General features: G+C 40.3%; 1 protein-coding gene across 1 annotated transcript in view; it reads left to right on the top strand.

Moving 5' to 3' along the window:
- Positions 1 to 2,250: 2,250 nt before the first annotated feature.
- Positions 2,251 to 20,667, top strand: part of slc24a3 (solute carrier family 24 member 3) — a 40,821-nt gene continuing 22,404 nt past the window's right edge. The window contains exons 1-2 of the mRNA XM_028006001.1: positions 2,251 to 2,625; positions 12,569 to 12,688. Coding sequence (XP_027861802.1) covers positions 2,445 to 2,625; positions 12,569 to 12,688 — 301 coding nt within the window. The 5' untranslated portion in view covers positions 2,251 to 2,444. The remainder of the gene's footprint in view (positions 2,626 to 12,568; positions 12,689 to 20,667) is intronic.

Here is a 20,667-nt window from a genome sequence, read left to right as displayed (position 1 = left end):
ATTTGAATATCTGGATGTGGATTTCAGGAGTTGGACTGTATTTGTCAGTCATGTATTAGAAATAGAGAGAGATTTCATTGTTCCGGAGTGTGTTAAAAACCAGCCTTTTGTACTATTGAGAAACAAGTCCTTCCTGGAAGCATAGACTCTGTTTTTTTTCTTCTTCTTCTGAGATTAAATTTTTACCCGCTAACGTTTCCCTGTGATGTTCGATGCTATGACACTTCCTGGAAATTGCCTCTGCTGTAAACAGCCATCCTCCTCTGTGCAGTGGGAAGTGCCGAGCCGAACAAATTGTTAAGTTGTTAATTTAATGTTTGGAAGCGCGACTGACACGGACTGCACGACTTCCTTCACTTCCTCTGCTGAAACTACAGGCAGATTGCTATTTGCTAAGACAGAGCATCAATGTTATTGTTCAACAAAAAGGAGAAATTATAGAGAAACTCAGAGGGCGAACTGGTCATGGACCGCAGGCAATGAAATAAAAGTGCCCAGCAAAAAAAAGAAAAAAAAAAAAAAATCAGGAGCTTACGTCCTGAGGTAGGGGTAAAATGGCAAATCAAACTCAAATCAGATCAAATTTTATTTGTATAGCACATTTCAGCAGCAAGGCATTTCAAAATGCTTTACATCACAAACACAAAAACACAAAGTCATGCGACGTACAATCAACAATCAAAACATTACATTAAGTCAAGTGCCATCGTTAAATTTGTAACTGATTACAAAGGAGCCAGGTGAGCTAGTCTGAGGGGACGTGGTTTAATGAGAGCAGAGAAACTTAAGAAACACTAACTAAGATGAGGAGAACTGAGCTCAGACTCAAAAGAGCTACAAACCCAAAGGATAATAATTCAGTCAATAATCTAAGAGAAATAAATTCTATGAAACTGAACACAACCATAGACTATGTAACTGAAACTAAACGGAAAGGGATAAACTTACATTGCAACACCATTCTCACAACAATGAACACAGAGGTCAAATAATCAGATGCTTTTAGATGTTCCAAGATCCAACCTTAGAGGTTGAGGTGATCGTAGTTTTGTAGTTGCTGATCACAGTCTATTGAACACCTTCCCTTACTATATCTGCACAAAGTTTAGAGAAATTTAAAGCTGCAATATGTAAATTTTATGAAAAATGTTTTTTTTAAATTTTATTTACACATCTGTTAAAACTCTGACAGGAAGAGATAGAAGATTCTGAAAAGATGGATCTCTTCCACCTCCTTCAGAGCAACTACTGCAGTCTGAAGAAATACACGGCACCAGACCAAAAACAACCAATCAGAGCAAGGAGGAGGGTCTTAGTGGCTGTCAACCAACCTTGTATACTCGCTGCTCAATGTGTGGATGGCGGAGAAACAACTTATCATTACAGGAACACCGTTAATCCACCATCATGCTAACTAGCCCTGAGCATTCTCAACCGGATTAAGCTGCAGGTCTGCAGAAAGCAAAGGGGAGGGGTTGAGCAGCGCCACATGAGACTGTGATTAACAGCACTAAGACCTGCCTCTTGGTTCTGATTTGTTTTTTTTTCTAGTTAGAACTGGGAGCACTGGGAGAAGGCAGAGGAGCTCAATTTTTCCACAGATTATCATGGCCGTGGTCATGACTTTATTACGGAGCCCTCTGGGGGACATGGGATTTTATTTTCTTTTGCGTTCCCTTGCAATACTGTACTGATTAGTTCATGCAGCATAATTGAATACTGTAAGCCTTTCTTACGGAGGGCGCCGTGCTTTATGCTTTAATGTAAGGTTATGTGAGGTTTTTCCATGAATGTTAGTATCTTTTTGTGAAATATCTGAAGTTTTATATCTTTCTTTAGGATAGAAAGGCGCCACAAACCTATGATATAAACAGAAACGTTCCGTAAGTAGGAAAGAAATAAAAATACATCCTAATTTGGACTAATTTGGGTTCCGTAATAAAGTCATGACCATGGCACATGATATTTTTTCTTCCATGTTACCAGAAGGGCTCCATACCATATAATTTTCACATTGTGTCAGTTTTTCTTTTGCTGGGGTGTTACACCTCTTTGCACATTTCTAAATGTTGAATACTTAATTCATTTAAAAAAAAATTTTTTTACATTTATTTTACATTCTAAGTACGTGGGTTCCGATTCTAGCCAACATCCATCTGTTATCTTTCGCGGGTCCGTTTTAGAAACATTCTTTCTCATGACAAACCACCACAGCTGAAAACCTGATTATTAAATGTGATGCTTTATTTTGAAATGCCAGACCGGACACGTAACTTTCCCGGAGCCTCGTGAGCTTCACCAAACCAGCAACACCGAGTCAAATGTTCGCCTATTGAGAACTTACCTTCCCACGCAGCCCCAGCTCTCTGCCTCCGCCTCACGCTGTCCCCACCTTTTGGACCGCCACCGGAACGCCGGAGCGCCCGCCGAAGGAAGTGGCCCGCATGGTGGTTGAAGGGATGCCCGAGACGGCCGAGGGAGGAGGAGGAGGAGGAGGGATGCTGAGCCGGCGAAGGGGCAAAGCCAGGCGGAGAAAACGAAAGGAGTTGTTCGCCATCCAGATGTGCTTTGCGGCTGTGCTGCTGGGGCTGGTCGTGGGGCTGCAGACGGTGGCACAGAAAGCAGGTGAGGAGCAGCCTGGAGGTTTGGTTTCTGACTCTGTTCCCCAGAAGAACACAACGTCCAAGTTGTGTTTGCAGTCAGCCAGACCAACAGGCTGATGGTAGGCTGAGGAACAGCCTCTCATAGGGGCATTTAGATGCATTTTTATGGGGGGGGGGGGGGTGTTTTATTAACGACGTTTATTGAAATAGCCATAAAGGAAGAACTATCCATAGAAAACATCTAAATACCAGCAGGCGATGCGTGTTGTATCTGCACAGGGTGAAAGAACTGTGGATTATTTTTTTTATATTAGTGAAAGTGTAGAGTGCATTTGTTCCCTGGTGTTGCTGCTTACATTAACAACCACTGCTGAGAGCAAAACAACAACATGATGCAACATCTGCAAGCAATCACCCTCTGGAAATGGTGATTTCCAGTGATGGTGGCAGCGACCGTGGTGCTGTGTTCACCCCAACTCATGCTTTCATTTCTCTGAGCTTGCTCAAGCAGCACCAGGCGTCATCACATATGAACTGGACCTCCAGTACCAGGCAGTACTGGACCCCATCAGAAGCTCCAGAGCTTCACAATCACCCACACACACACATACACACACACCGTCTGCTTGGCGTGCGTACCTAAAGGAGATTCACACTGGTTATATGGCTGCTTCTGCTGAGTGTATGGATTATATTTGCATGGAATTAGACTTTTAAACAAATATATATGTAGCCAACAGTCCCTATAAAGAATAAGTTTTAGGTCATCACGTTTTATTTGCCTTCTTTCTGGACACGACTAAAGTATTTTATTGTGAATCATTTGTTTGTCATGGTAAAGTAAGGGCTACTTTCTTTGGAAGGTGCAGGGTATGTGAAGAGAACAAGCCTGGCATGGGTCATCTTCACTGTAATACAACCTCTATGAAAAGAACACCAAAGTTCAATTATTATTTAAGGCCAAGACTTAAATGCATTAATTCTGATCAATTAATTCAGGGGTGTCAAACTCAAGATTATGAATGCTCTTAAAGGGCCGGTTGTGCCAGAATGTATTGATAAAACCTGCTCACAAACTGTTAAAACTATCAATGATTTCTTAAAATTAAATATTATTATTGAACATCTTTTCAGTTCCTCCAGGATTTCGTGATAATTTTTGTGATTTTTTTTTTTTGCAATAAAAATCAAAGTGTTTGTGGGGCAAATTTGGAAATATTTGCGATATTTGAGCTTATTTATGACGGTAAATGCGTTTTTTTATTGCACGCTGTGTAGATCACGGACTATAATCTGACATTATTTAAGGCTGAGGCGGCTGTAAGAAAGTTTTTGACAATTGTGGAGAAAATTCTGCAATAAACTCCTAATTATATATTAGCCCAAAAAAGTGTAGGGATTTGTTGATTTTGCATGAATTTCCATGATAATTCTCAAGAAGATGGAGGGACTGATTGATATAATTTGGTAGTAAACAGATAAGAGCGGCATTGATTTGATTGATAATATTTAAACACACCTAGTGTTTAATCTAGAATCTAGAGGGCCACATAAAAAGCTATGGCGGGCCGGATTTGGCCCCTGGGCCTTCAGTTGACACCTGTGAATTCATTTATAGATTTATAAATTAAAAATCTGTACACAGTTGATTGCATTTTTATTTTTAACAGAGAGCTGGAGCCTCTGTGTTGTGTTTCTGGTACGCCCGTAAGTCTGACGCACAACATCCAGAGGCAACAGCAATGGATGACACAGTGGATAATATTTGCTCCAAAAAAAAAAAAAACAATCTGATTGAACTCAAGAAAAGACTATTCTTGGGTGCAAGTCGTGCAAAAATCGCCGCAGCTATTGAAACCTAAAATATTTTCTGAAATTCTAAAAATGCAGCAGCAGCACAGACATCCTTGACGAAATGTCAGCGTCCGCAGTCCACATTTCTAAACACGTGTTTCTTCAGAGATGATCAGGGGTGACTGAAACGCTATAATAGCAGTTTGCAACAATCTGATGGTTGAAAAGCATAAACAATAAATTAAAACCAAGAAATATCTTTGTTGTTAAGGTCATGTCTATTTATGAAAAAAAAAAAGTAGCGATAAAAGGAGTTTTTGAATTGAAAATGTTGCTTATTTTGTCGATGTATGGTTTACTGTTAAAATGAGACTAATTGCAATTGATTAATTAGAGACCCTGCCAGTGTTTCCTTGATCATTAACTGATTATATTAGCCTAAGTACCGTGAGATTCCTCGAGATCCTACCTGCAAGGCAGGCAAGGTTATATGCATCTTTAAATATGCCGAATTTAATTTTGATGGCAGTACTTACTCTTCTCCTGGTACATATGGCAAAGGCACAAGTAGCATTAGCCCACGTGCTTAATGTCCTTCCCCTGACATGCAGCAGAAATCCAGTCATAACCGAATAAAAGGTATTGACCTGGTTTGGCTGTAAGAGGGTAAATATTCCACCCTGGCTGAATAACACTTGAGATTTGTAAGCAAATATATACATGATACAGTTAGAGAGCGAGCGAGAGGGACACAGGTAGATTGAGTAGATAAATCTAGATTTATTTAAGTGATATATAAATGCATAGATGATGAATAGAGAACATTTTCCAGATATTTTTTTTCCTCTGCATGTTGTGTCGAATATGACAAGACATTTTCAGGTACTTCTTCAATACCTGTTAAGTAGGTGTTGTTTGCATTAATGGTCAATACTGAATTGTTCTGCAGACTGATTGCTATTATTTAAATAAAGTAGGGTGCACTGATTGCAGTTTTCTAGCTGATCGCTGATATTTAAAAAGCCTGATTGATTTTGGCCTAAATGCCAAGTTGTTTTTGTACTAAATATGAAAAAAGTTGCAACGTTGGCAACAGTAGGCTGACTATTGTCAAATGCACCCCTATCTCAGATAGATAGAAAAGATTTGTGGATTAGATCAGTTTCATATGCAACTAGTCGTCAATCGTCGATTGACCCAGAATTAAAGAAATCGGGACCAAACAATCTGCTTATAACTTAAAAATAATCCCCCTTTGTCTTATTGATTTGTTCATTTGACAGGGACGATACACTCGAACATGGAACAGGACAACTGTAACTGATGCTTTGCACCAAGAGTATATAGCTACAGTTAATTTTTAGCCCCACTCCCTGGTTGGGCATTTCTATGCAGTAAAGTTAGGGGTGGACCGAGTGCAGTTGTCTGACTAATCACTGATCTTTAAAAAGCCTGACATGCTGATTCCAGTTTTGCCCAATACCAATTATTTGTCTGAAATGTCTCAAAATAAAGCAAGACAGTTGCTGAGCTGGCAACAATGGGGTGACTGTTGTTAACTTTAAACGTGCAGACATGATGTGGTGGGCCGGTCTATTGGTCAAACCTTTCTCATGGGACAGCAGAAGAGGACAGTGGTTGATTTATAGACCTTTGCTGAGGTAGATGAGCTCGTCTTCGATCACCGATCTCCCAAAATTAAGGAAAGCTAAGGGGTGCGCCCCTACTTACATACGCTTTATAAATCAAAACACAGCAAGAACTCATACGTTCTCCCGCCTGCATATTCATGTAAACGACTTTCCAACCCCCATATTTATACAAGTATCCTTGCACATCTTCAGTATCTTGGCTAACATACTAAAAATTGCAAATAATAACACTGTAAAAACATGTTGGGGTGACAGTGTTTTAAGGTGGTAGGAGTTCGCCCTGCAGTCTGTGGGTTGCCAGCCTGACTCTTAGTTGTTTGTTTCCTTGGGCAAGACAGTTCGCCCACCTTTTCTGCTGGTGTTGGTCAGAAAGTCAAAAAATTTGCATAAGGTTGTTTTCACACCTGATAATCTGGTAATTTGATAGAGGACTAAAATTGCAATGTTTGATACATTTCAGCTGACGTGCTTCACACCAGCTGAAATGTATCAAACATAGCAAACCTTTTTGAGTAGCCTGTTATTTCTCTCGCCTGTGGTGGCGTTGCACCAAGAACCACTGAAGGACATGACATGAAAACCTCTGAAGAAGACACTGAGCTCAACTTCCTTCTTCACCAATGTAAACAAAAATGGAGTGGCATCAGGTTGTAGTGGTTGTAGGATTTGTCTTTTGCAAAAGACCATGAGCCACTTCTCCTTCGAGCGCTGGACTTGTGCATTTGCTTTGGCTGTATTTAACCCTCGGCTTTATGCTCAGTGGTGGCTTTGTTGAGGAATGAAAACCCCCGAATATGGAGCAAACGCCGTTCTTCTACACCATATGTGGCCACAAATTCATTTGCAATACGAGCGTCTATTTGTTACCTCTGCTTTAATCTGTAGAGTAAATATGCTGCGCGCCAATCTCTCCGACCTTTCCTTCATCATCTGTCTACCAGAAACCTGCCAGACAAATGGTCATTCCATAGTTAAGCCTCTTGGTATATCTGCTATACAGTAATAATCTCTACATAATCTCATTACATAACTTAAAGCCCTTGTTTGTTGGTCCTTCTTTGTTTGTTGGCGAGCGATTGGATGGGAGCGTGGAGGAGCACAGATGGAGCACTTTGCTCTGACAAAGCCTCGGGACTCGGAGCCGACTTAGACATAAAGGAAAAGAGACAAGAGAGAAGGGAACGAACGGGAGATGGGGACTGTGTTTGCGTGAGTGTGTATGTGCGCAGACAAAAGTGGGATGTGAAGAGGAAACGTGGGAGCAAGCGAGGACAAAAGGAGGAGGGAAGATGCGAGGGAAGGGAGATGAACAGGTTTCGGTTGAAAAGAGTCGCAGTGGGGGAGGTAAAGGATGACTTGGAGACTGAAATATAGTTACACTTTAAAATGAGAACACAGACCACTTGTATAAGAATATGCCGCATGTTGGATTCAAGTAATTTCCCTACCCTGAGCCTTTAATGCTAGAGACCATGACCACTTTCACCACTTTCAATCCTGCAAGAAAACCAGGTAGAGGCTGATGGTGGAGATGATGAAGAGCCAAAATGCAAACGGCGACGTGGCATGATGATTTATTTTAAGCTTAGGATATTTACCAGAGGGTTCACCGAAACTTACCAGATGTAAAACACACAAGAGTCCTGCACAAGACAAAGGCATGACAAGAACTGAAGTACTATGTGAGACAGGCGAGGAGGACAACTGATCAGGTAACAGCGGAGAAACATGAGCTAAATTAGCTGGGATAAGGCTGGGCTGAGGAACTTAGCTCAGCAAACAAGAAATAAAACCTTACATCTAAAGGATAACAGAACCTGCTCTCACCCCACATGAAACTACGGGAAACCCCAAACATGGATACTGGAACATAACAGGACTGAAGCAAAGGGATGATGATAATCAAGGCTAGAAAAGAACCAAGGGAGAGACGACACCAGGCATGAGACGATGGGGGGGAAAAAGTAATTTAGATGAAAACAAAAAGGAAAATAACTTGGCGAAGCGAAACTTGACTGGAGTTGCTGTTTGGTGCCGAAAGTGTGAAACACTGGAACTACATAATATTAGTATGTGATGTGAATTTTATTTTTTCCTTGGATTAAAAAAAATAAAGTTCATGCATGGCTATTGGTTTACATCTTTTGGCCATGTTCCCTATATCCAAAAGGTTGCATATTTAAAAAGAGAGAGAAAAAAAAAGCTTTTATGCTTTTATATTGCTCCTATTTCTCTTCAGCCTCTTTTCTTCTTAATTTTAAGAAACATTTATATGAATAACGTTTTTTTCTTCAGGCGTTTCTTAATACTTTTGTCATCCTTGGATTGTCGATAACCTTCTTTGGCGAAGAACAGCACAGATTTTAATTTTTATCATTAAGTCTTTGCAGTATCATATGCTTGGTTTACATCATGTACATTTACCATATTTCCATTTTATTTTCTCAATGAGCTGCTCTTTCAATGATGAACCAATTTGCTGCTTCACAGAGGATTTTAGCTTTTAATCAACTGCAGCAATTTTCTTGTATTATTTTATCAACGTCTTTCATTGTTTTACCATCAATAATTCCTTGTTTTTATCTGTTGGTTTCATTTTTCTTGTCATTTAATTATTTCACTGTGTTTCTCTGGGAGCTATGTGCGTTGTGTTGTTTTAAACATCTATAATGGACTGTATATTACACCTGACTGTATGAAAAGGGCCCTATAAATAAAGTTCAATTAACTTAGTCAAGTGGCGGGTCTGTGAGAGATCTGAGCAGAAACTGACAATGTCGATAACCTTCTTTGGCGACACATAAATGGCCTAAGTGTGTGCCAATATTCCTCCACCGCTAGCCACAGAGGGAAAAGGATAATTACTGGAAGTTACTGTTGTTTCTGAAAGTTAATAAGTCCTGGTATGGACTGTATATAGGCTTGACAACATTAGTATTTGACATGTTGCAAGGTGTCCCTGGTGGTTGGGCACTAGGTCAGTCATTCATCCAGCGGACCGTTAAAAAATGTTTAAAGTTGACAGGAAATTTGGAAATATCACTCGATAATTACGTGTTATTGAAAGATTGTAAGATTAACACCTGAACACCAACTATAAGGTATTTAAAAATGCAAAACTTAAATAAATAAGCAGTGCTTAGCCTGGTGGGGGCACAAGTAAAGCCTGGTGGCCCGCCAGACTTATAATCCACTGGAGGAAACCCTGTGTCGTATTTCATCTCTGCTCTTATTTACATTATTTAAATGTCTGTGAAAAGAGTTGAATTTGTTTGACATTGAAGTCATTTTAAACTTTCTGTGATTGTTCTGTAGCATCTGCAGGGTCTTTCTTGCATAACTGTTCTCAGTGCTCCTCTGTGGACTTTCCCAGTTAAGTACAACTTTGGAACCTGAAGCAAGAATTTATTACAATAACATGAACCTTTAGTTATAGAGTAATGAAGCATCTACAGTTTCTTTCTTGCACAAATGCTTTTTGTTCCTATGGCTCACGGAGCCACTAAAAGCCATACTCAGAACATAATTCTCAGAGTGCTTTGTCAGGCACATGGACCACAAAGCACAGCTTTCTGATTTCGCTATATATACAAGTACAAATGCAGAACTTTAAAATGATGTCATGTACAACAACATCGGAATAAAAAAGTTTCAATCTTGAAGTTTGTCCTTCCCTTATTGGCAGTTTTTAATAGGAACCAGCAGTAAACCTGCAGTCTGAAAGCAAAGTGTTCCTTTAGGAACAAATGGAACAATCACATCTCAGATGTATGATGGAGTTTGACAATGAAGAGCTTTATATGTGAGGAGGAGAATCTTAAATATATAACATTACACCAAGTACAGACGTCCCCAATCCTACAGTCCACATTTCTAAAGAACTTACATGAATGATCAGCGGTTCGTAAAACACTTGAAAGTTGAATAGGTTACCGCAATAAATTAAAAACAATAAATGTCTTTGTGGTTGAGCTTTGTGGTTTATTCAATAATTTAGCAGCAAAAAAGGGTTTTTGAATTGAAATGTTACTTATTTTGTCTATATATAATTTTAGATTAAAATGTGATCGATCCCAATTAATTACAGACTCTGCAATTAACCTGACTAACAATTTTACTCAGGTGCCTCCCCTAGTTAACCCTTTAATCAACAAATTCATTAAACTTTTACTTAACTATTAAGTAAAAGATGAATAAAAGACTAAAAGGTAAAACATTAAAGATTTAATGTAATTGTTTATGTGTATGTCACGAGCATATGTGCCTTAATTGCATCTGGCTTTTGCGAAAATGGGGGATATTAGTGCATTTCAGGGCTGTTTTATCCATCCATTTTCTTACACCCTTGTCCCTAATGGGGTCAGGAGGTGCTGGTGTCTATCTCCAGCTAACGTTCCGGGCGAGAGGTGGGGTCACGCTGGACAGGTCGCCAGTCTGTCACAGGGCAACACAGAGACGGACTGAACACACACACTCACACCTAGGGAGAATTTAGAGAGACCAATTAACCTGACAGTCAGGTTTTTGGACTGTGGGAGGAAGCCGAAGAACCCGTGCAGAAAGACCCTGGGCCTAATTGCTGCAAGGCAACAGTGCTACCAACTGTGCCACTGTGAAGCCCGAGTTGTTTTATATAGTTCTAAAATGCTACATAATACAGAGTTACTGTATTATCAGTGATTTATTAGAATGAAGCTTGAATGATAGTCTCAGCTCTGACTTGCTCTAAGGCCTGCTCTGTATGGAACAATTTTAAGCATTGCAGTACATTGAAGTACTCTAGGTTACTTAATACCCGTACTTACTTTTCAGGGGTGATGGCGGCCACAGGGGCGTTGCTGTCGTCCTGTCCGTGGCCAAGACACTTCACTGGCCTCGCCTGCTGGTGGCAGTCTCGCTTCTGTCGGGGCAGCTGTGGCTACAGTCCATCACCATCATCAGCATGCAAATGTGCGCATGAATGGATGCCAGCATCGGTTCAATGCTGGCATCATGTCACGCAAAAAGACCATGTCGGCTATCGCTTAGCTTAGAAAAAATTGGAAGGGCTAACATCTGCCGGATTGCTAGATTTGAAGAAAGGAGTAATCTGAGCAGACCTCCAGGCAAATGAGCTGCATAAGCTAAGCAAGTGATGGAATAATGGCATGTAAACTTCTAGTATCACAGAGGAAAACAGGAGTACAAGGTATACAAAATACGTCAAAGAGTACAGCGTGTTCTACAACGTGGTTTGATCAGCTATTGAGTTTTACCATCACTAATCTGGAACAATGTTCATATTCAATCATCAAGACAGCAAACATAATGTTTCTTGGTCTTTTGGATGCCAGATTCCCTCTTCTAAATGTAAATGTATGTTTTTCATATCAGAATTCCTGTGTGGATCTCTGTGACTGGCGGCGGCACAGTGGGCTCCATGGCCGAGTTTCTCTGAAGCCGTTAGTCTGTCGAGACCCTTTGTACCCACGAACAATGAAAACACAATCACAACGCAATTCACCTGCACTTGGCAGGGCCAGAAGAACCCATTATGCTTTTAATTACCCTGATCAGATTAATGATGCTCTCAGACGTCTCCCAGTGAAACACCATTATCTGAGTGTGTTTGTACGAGCTCGCAACCTCTGAACGTCTGACAGGCATTCGGAAAGAAGCTTATTACGCTGAAGATGAGAAAAGCCTTCGCCATTAAAAAGACAAACATGAAGTGGCTTATCTGTTAACTGGATAAGAATGAGGATAATGAGGGAAGTTGTCTCCTTATCTGCAGTCTGGTGTTCACAGAGCAAAACCAGAATTTATGACTCCTAGAGTCTATTCTCCTGAAGTCTTGCCATTTCTAGTGGCAAAGACATTGATATTCAATTACAGCTTGTCAAAAAAATTCAATATTTTTGACTCATTTCAGAAAGAGATAGTTTTATATATATATCCATTACAAATATTGGGAAATATTTAAAGCCTTTACTTGTAATGTAGAGTGATGTAAACGACTAGTTTGGTAATCGAGCAATCTATCGACTATTCTGATGATTAACTGAGTAATTGGGAAAAACTAAAATAACAAGTCAGTAAATATAGTTCATATAGGATGAAAATGGCTGTATTTCCTTTTTGCTATTTTTCTTTATTATCCATGTTGTATGTTTAATTGGGTTTTGATGACTGTGAGTTTTGATTTGCGTTTGTTTGTGTGTTGTTGGCAGTCTCGGCCAGGTCTCCCTCGAAAAAGAGATTTTTAATCTCAGTGAGACATATCTGGTTAAATGAAGGTTACATACATGCATGTTTGAGCTTTGTGGTTTACAGAATGATGCTGAACTGATGCACAAAACACGTCTCATCTCCCTGTGGATGTGGGATCTTGTGGAAGATGCAGACTATACTTGTTTCTTGTAACCAAATACTTTAGTAACTTTGTAGTACTGGTGCTTATTTTGCAGTTGTCTTGTTTGACTTTAAATATTAGTGGAACCTTCCTAATATTTCTGTTTTTCAACTTCTTCTGCCTCCCAGGATATCAGACTTCTATCTCTTTGGTTGTGGAAGAGGCAAAGTGGGAGAGTCGTCACCTTCTGCAAGAAGACAACAAGTCTAAGCTCTACTTAGAGCCGGACAAAAACTGCACTGAACCAGGTAAGTCTCAATATGGTGCAGTGGGCCAGTTGCTGCTATATTTATTATGATGCTGTGGGCTAATTGCTGTCATTTTTACCTAAACGTATATTGAGCATTCAACTCAGTATGCGTTATGTGTAGTGCAAATACATTTTTCATGCTGCTTTAATTTAAAGGGTTTTCAAAACTCTGACTTTGCCATTTCAAAAATACTGAATTAAGTTTAAAAATAATGGTAAGTGAAGTTTTGAGATCCATCTTTTCTGGGAGACATCAGTGGCTGTTGGATGCCCCCTGCTGTCCTGGAGGACCTACACAGCAACTTAGTTCACTTATGGCTGAGGTGAACAGTTAGGAATGGAAATCATCCTTCCTGGTGCTGATGTGGAGATGATAGCGAAGAAGAAAATTTAAAAAACAAAAAAACCTCACTGAGAAAGAAGTGATCTGCGCTCCCCTGCAGCCTGAAGTCGCCAGCATCAACGCCTGTGTGTGTGGATTTGTCTGATCCTCGGACGGCTCTTGTCGAAATCCCTGAAGTCTGTTCTTTCCAGATTTCTAAAACATTCTGGCTGCAGGCTGCTCGGTCTAGCCAGGCCAGTTAGCAGTTAGAGGCTGATATATTCTCTTCGATGCCAGTTCAAACAGTACCGTTGTTGACCTGCCTGTGTCTGGCTTATCAGGCTCAGGAGGTTCAGACCCTTTGAACGGAGAGCTGGTTCGGACTGCTTTACGGCAGTGGGGTAAGCTCCATGACGACAGACACTCTTCAGCCTCATGTTTGCCTTCAGAGTTGACTCGTCAGAGGAAGTGTTAGTGTTTGTGTTTGTCTTTCCCTGTGGTGTGCAGCGTGCGAGTGTTTTCCATGTGGAATCCTGGGGCTTTATGAGGCTGACGCCTTGCCATGCATTTAGTTGATCTCATGTTAAACACACACTCCTACTAATGCACACATGCCCACACTCCTGATCGGTCCCGCAGCTGAAACGCAGGCACCACGTGTTGTCTGACTGCGTGCATCGGACCAGTTCTGCACGTAGTTTGTGTTTATTGTCACTTCGTCTCCTGAAACACTAATTACCTTAATGAGGATTACGTCTGCTCTTCTGTGCTGAAAGGAGCCTTCACAGTGTGCTCATCAACTGTTAATCTTCTTCACCCCCAGAGCGTTTGCTCTCTCTGACTTCTACTGTGTGTTTCTCTCTTTTGTTTCTCACCTGCTTTCCCCCCCCCTCAGATAACAGCATTGTTTCAGCTGGAGAGCATCACTGTTGGGCTCTGCAGCAACATACAAGCGTTGACAAGCACATGCATCTAAATATTTATCTAAAGCAAGTTTCCATCTTGTGGAGCATTTTCATGTACGGCAGATTTTTGTTACATTACATTTCTGTTCAAGTACTTGCAGTGTTAGTCTCAAACGTACAGAAGCAGGGTTTCCCCCAGAAAACTTGCTAAGCCTGGTGGTGCATGGCCAATTAAACTAGGCCCCGTCTCCTAGATTTCACTAAGTTCATGGTGAAATGCTGTTAGTGGTGCTGATGTTCTTAGCTGCAGAAGGGGCCCCTAAATCAAATTCTGCTCAAGGCCTTACACAACTTTGGACTGGCCCTGCATGATGAGCTAAATCCCCCTGCACTGCACATCTCTCTGCTGGATCTGCATTTTCCTCTGAAATTTTGAGACAAGTCCTTCTTTTACAAGGAGTTCACCTGCATCTGAAACCACTTTACCTGCAGTGGTTGATTGTGGCCATTCTTTTTCCAGCTTTGGAAAACCCACAGTGCTTTGGAGACCCACGAGTTCTTCCTCCTAGCACACACACACACACGTCAGCCAATCCAGCAGCCTTTTTTGCAGTCTTTGGATTATGTTCCTTATTCCACACCTTATTCCTTATTCCGCAGTTTTGATGACAACATTCTCAAATATTGTTCAAGAATAATCACTTCATTGATCACCAATTTTCCATACAGCTCCTTCAGCCTTATGTGGAACTCTTTTAGAGTTTCTCCAAGCTCTACTTGAAGTGAGCAAAACCTTTTGCCTATAGTATTCGCTGTTAATATCATACTTCTTGAAAGTAAAACATCCATATGCACAAAGGCACTTCTAGCTTCACCTGTTAGTACAGGTATTAAGTGAAAAGCCCAGCCTAATTTACACTGACTTTGCACTTTGCAGCTGTTCCACAGCACCCCAGTTTACACTGCTTGATCCCTTCAAATCACAGAGGTTCTTCAAGAAGCATGTGTGAAATGAGAGATTGTGAGATAAAGCCAATAATATAAAGGATGAGGGGAGTCATATAAAATACTGTAGTTCTCAACTTCCAAAATGAATATTTTCCCCTCCCACTTTACCTGTCGTGACATTTTAAAAATCTCCAAAAGGATCATCGGTTTTCCCACAGTCCCACCCTTCATTACATATATGTACTTTATTTTGCTAAAAGACTAAAAAAAAAGACAGAGTACTTCTTAAATAAAGTGTGACAACCTGACTGATGCTGGAGCTCTGGGCTGTAGAACTGAATAATATCGCAGGAGAGGAAAACCTCTTGTGCTGTTCAGTGGAGATGAGCCAGACGCAGTTAGTACCTCAGTGACCCCCGAACCAAAGGTCAAGATGAGAAAACGCTTAACCTGTCACCTGTTGATTTTCCACTCATTTTCAGAGCAACAAGTCAGTTTACACTCGTCCAGTGATCCCCTGCTCCACCAATCCCACTCCACACCCAGCGCAGATCCCTGCGCAAACACAAGGTCACATAGAGTCACATCCAGTGACTTCCTGTCAGCAGGTGTTTGCATGAACGTAGCTCTGTTCTGCTGGGAAATTAAGCAGGAGACTTTCATACATATTAGGTGTATGAATACAAGAGAGAGTGTTCGATTAACAGTAATCCTGTTTACAGTGGCTAACTTTGTCCAAGGTGCCTCTGGTTTATCAGCATGAATGCATTTATTGGTGTAATGTGGAGAGCTGTGAGATCCTTGATTTTTGTCTCTATCCTCCATGACTCATACTCCCCCTCTTGTTCTTTCCGTTATGCACAGGTACATACATACATGTGTGCTTTATGAAGTAGATAGACATATATGCTTGATTTGCATTGTGCAGCTCTCATAATTCTGTGTCTAAAATGTTTTAATATGCCCTCCCATGCTTTTTAATTTATTTGACTCATAAAACTGAAAAGTGTTGTGTTCGTTTGTTCTCAGCCCTCAGTAACTTGTAAAACCTGGTTTCTCTGTTGGCCTGTGTGAGTGCGACTACCAGCTTTTCACATCCACAGACTGACATCAGTCTTTCCACGGCTTCCCTGTTGGATTTAGGTCTGGACTTTGACTTGGTCATTCTAACACAGTAATGTAACATAAACCACCTCATAGTAGCTCTGGTTGTATGTTTAGGGTGGGTTGTCTCCGCTTGTCTGTAGCTTCTAACAGGTTTTCTCACAAGATTTTTCTGGATTTAGCGCCAAACATCTTCCCATAATCTCTGATCAACCTCACTGTCCATATTAAAATGTGGCCACCACGTTTTATGGACCTTTGTAGGTCTCGTCGTTAGTCCATCCTCTCTCCATGTTCAGATGATGGATTCAACATAAAACTGCGAGATGTTCAAAGCTGGAATGTTGTTTCAGAACTTAAACCAGCTTTAAACTTCTCCACAACTTTCTCCCTGACCTGTTGGCTGGGTTCCTTGGTGTTCATGGTGCTGGTTGTTTTCTAATTTTATGTGACAAACATCTGAGAACTTCACAAAACATCTGCATTTAGCCTCAGATTGCATTTCACCCAGCTGGACTCCATTTTTTAATTTGGGGACTTCTGAAGGTAAATGACTTGACTGTTTTAAAAATTATTATTAAAAACAAGATTTTTATAAATGTACGCACCACTTTCACATTTTACATTATAGAATTAAGTATCATTTTCTATTTAAGTCGCAATTATTTGCTATTACAGCCAGGTGTAAAATGTACTGGAGAAAAGTTCAAATTTATCGCTATATGGAGAAATAATCCCATAAAATAAAGCCACATCCTAAAGTGTAGAAAATATAGAAAATAACTCGTCAGCTGTTATCTTTGAAACCACTTACAGTCATATTTAGTAAGCAACAATATGCAATGCTTGTTTGTCAGATTAAGAATACTTTTTTGCAAATAACCTTAAAGCAGGGAATAAGCATATTTCATCTAGACTATGTTTAGATTTTTTATTCACCTAATGTAATATTCTACACTTAAAGATCCTGGTTTTATTAGCTACAAGGGAAAAAAACTCATCAACTGAAATAAAGGCTTGCAAATATCAGTCTGCTGAACTTTTCAACAACATTTTCATATCTTGAATATGACTGCATATGAAAAAAATGAATCCCGACTTGATGTTGTTTTCGTTCACGAGCCGTAAAAACAATAATTTATTTTAAAAACACATGGAAAGACAGTGGATACCTCTACAATGTTTGAATGCATAATAATAAATTATAAATGTGAAAAATTCCTACAGTTTCCCCTAAACTGAGTGATTCGAAGTGACAGCGTTCTTAATAATTAACTGCGTTTTCTTTATCTGCCCCCGTTCTGCTCCGAACACAGACCCAGCAAAGAAATGAAGCCAAAAAAAAAATAATTAATCATCTGAAAATAGAACACAGCTTAGAATGACAGTAAGATGAATGACAATGTTTATGGCTGAGAGTCTGAGGTAATGGTGTCATCTCTCCCATAATTGTTTATCTTCATGATTTTGCATCGTACAAAGAAGAAATCAAGCTTTTGTCACCTGCTAAACGTGCAGAAGATACTTAATGTAAAACACCCTGAATGGCCTTGTTACTGAAAATGTGCTTTACAAATAAAACTAGCCTTCGAAGAATCACGTGCTTTACGGTTCTACAGGCAAGGCACAGAGTGAGTTTTTACAGCAACGTTTGACTGAGTCTAAATGTGAGGCTGCTTATGTTTAGTAGCTGTAAGGGTCTCAACGGACCTGCAGTCTGCAGCCAAATGCTTCTAAACGATCCTCTACAAGCTGCAGGAGAAATGGCCGTCCTGAGTCCCAACAGCACTGCAGTCTAACCAGCATGTGTGCTGCAGCTTTCTCCGAACACAAAGCTAATAATTTACTTAATGGGACTATTTTCTCTTTTTTCCGTTACTGCACATGGACACAAAACAAAGCTTCAAGGCAGAGTCTATTTTACAGAGAATTCAGCAGGAAAACAGGCAGATAAAACCTGGTATTTAAGAGCATTTGGAGCCTGTTGGGAGGGAATTTGTCATCACAGTTATGGCTGGAATCAGAATCAGCTTTCTTGGCCAAGATTGTGCACATAAACAAGGAATTTGACTTTGCTTTAATGTGCTTACAGTGTATATATGAGCGCAAGAGGAAATAAAATCGAGGATTTTATGTGTATGTGCAATTGGTTTTGTTTCTGCAAAGAGAAAAAGAGGCAGGTTTTGGTAGTGCAATTACTCTTATTTTGTCTCACAGCCAGAGTAGCTGACTACTCTGGCTGTAAGGTGTTTGTTGTGTTCATTGGACAGACAGCATGGGGGGAAGAAACTGTCTCTGTGGCAGCTGGTTTTTGCAAATATCGCTCTGTATCACCGACCTGACAGTAAAAGTTTAAACAGTTTAGTGTCCGGAATGTGTAGGGTCTGCAAGATGTTAGCTGTCCTTTTTATGACCCCGTGACCTGCACAAGTTCTGGATGGAGGAAAGGTCAATCCTGATGGGCGTCTGGACTGTCCTGTTTTATGGATGAGCAACACCACACAGCGACTGACAAAACGCAGGGCAGACTGAATAATGACCGTGTAGAAGATGACCGGGAGCTTCTTTTGAAAGTCCAGTCTCCTGAACAGTGTCTATGTGTCCGGAGAAAGGGGTGGTTCCTAGCATCAGGAAGTGATCCACAGTAAACAGTGCTGTTGAGGATGATGAGCTGGTGGGGGTGTTCTCTGGAGGTCCACTGTCATCATCACAGTCTCGAACGGTTCTGACCACACCAGTGGACCAGCTGATCCACCTCCTGTCTGTATGCCGGCTCATCAGTGTCCTGGATCAGACCTGTAACTGTGGAGTCATCTACAAACTTCAGGAGTTTCAAAGATGAGTCCACTGAGGTGCAGTCATTGGCACATAGACCCAGATTTTTAATTACATGATAAGTCAAGGTATTGTTACAAATTTTTTCATTATTTTGCAAAAGGTTGAACTATTACCAAATAAAATGTGAATTGTAAACATGTACTTGCTGTACTATTGGCTCTAAGCTGAAACACCTCTCATTTCCATGTTTTTACCGATTTCGGGCGGAGCTTTTCAGTGAACGCCTGAGTAGTGAGCCAGTAGGTGGTAGTAATGCAACTTTGAGTTGTTTGCCAACACGAAGAAGAAGATTGGTGAACCCAACCGATGTTTCATCTGACTGCGGCCTGCATGCGATGCCCTCTGATCACATTGATGTGATGAAGTGAGTCAGTCAGTCTGGTTGATGTAACAGTTTGTCGATGTATGGTAGGTACGCAAACTTGATTTTGTTATCATAGCAGTTGTACTTGCTGGGTAAAATACCATTTTTGTCATGCTCACGTTAATGTTAGCTATAATATTTGATTAAACTGAGAAAGAAAACTGACACATTCATGCTTGAGCAGCTTAGAACAGTGGTTCCCAAAGTGTGGGGCGCGCCCCCTATGAGGGCGTAGGGCCATTGCAGGGTGGGCACTGGAAGTGGTATGGATGAATGAAAAAAAAAAAAAAACAAACAGTTACACAAAAGTGTTTTGCTGTAAAGATGGTTAGTAGTGTGTTTTGTTGCAACCTGAAGTCTCAAATAAACTTCAGTGGAGTTTGAAAACAAAATATGTGTGTAGGTTTATGCCTGGTTGAACGATATGTGTGCCCAGTTGATTTTCTTTTTTTCTTTTTTGGGGGGAATTTTATTATAATCCATTATGGGGCCCAGAAAATCTTTGGGAATCACAAGCTTAGAGAATCTGCCTGACGTGGGCTGACCCGTCGCTGCGAATACGTCTGCTAGCCCGCCAAATTGGAAGTGGCCTTAAGATTCAACGGAACCAGTTTTTGCCATTTCATAAACATGTTTAATTTTTATATATATTTTTTAACTAACTTTATGGCCCCAATTTAGCTCTACAAAATGTCAACATAAATCCTGCAGAGTTGTAGTCCAGAGGAATGTGCAACTGAGCTGGTTAGTTTAACAATGTAGAAAATGTGCGTACCTTTTTGAGCATTAAAATACAAATTGCATACCTCTAGTGACAATAAATGACAAAAATCTGAGGTTGAAGTAAGTGAATAATATTAAATACTGTGGCACTTCATGTTAAACAGACACTTTAAAAAAAATAAAAATCAAACCCAAACATAACTGCATCGTGACATGCAGCATATATCTCTGGTTCCCCAGCAGGTACGGTGAATTTCAGGTGTGACAGGATTCAGGATTAAGCATGAAAACATTCAGAAAGGGCTGCTGCAGCAGTCTAATCCCATTCTGCACTGTTCATGCTGAGCTGGAGAACTGCTGCTTAGCCTGTGAGGAATAAACATTCACTGTGATGGAAAAGCTTAACAATTGTGGATCGTTATTATGTCACCTTTCCAATCAGAAATTAAGGCAACGGTAGAAACTTACTGTATGCATGGTATTCTCTTGGTGTGATACTACTGAGTCAAAATGCCCGATTTTCATTATATAGTGAACACAATAATTTGAAATGAACATAATATCAACATTATCTATTAGTGAGACTTTAATGGGGAGATTACAATTTATCATTGTTGGGGTTTTTTTGTATTGATACTGGCATAGGTTGCTGAAACACACTTAAGTGCTCTGCAAACTGACTTTCCCCACTGATATGAGTACATTCCTGAGAAAAATCTAATTTAACCATTTATTTGTGCAACAGTTTTCAGTCCAAGAACTTACAAGTGACT

This window comes from Xiphophorus couchianus, chromosome 22 (assembly GCF_001444195.1).
Source record: "Xiphophorus couchianus chromosome 22, X_couchianus-1.0, whole genome shotgun sequence".
In the NCBI taxonomy this organism is placed as follows: Eukaryota; Metazoa; Chordata; class Actinopteri; order Cyprinodontiformes; family Poeciliidae; genus Xiphophorus; species Xiphophorus couchianus.
This window is presented reverse-complemented; position numbering and strand designations above follow the sequence as displayed.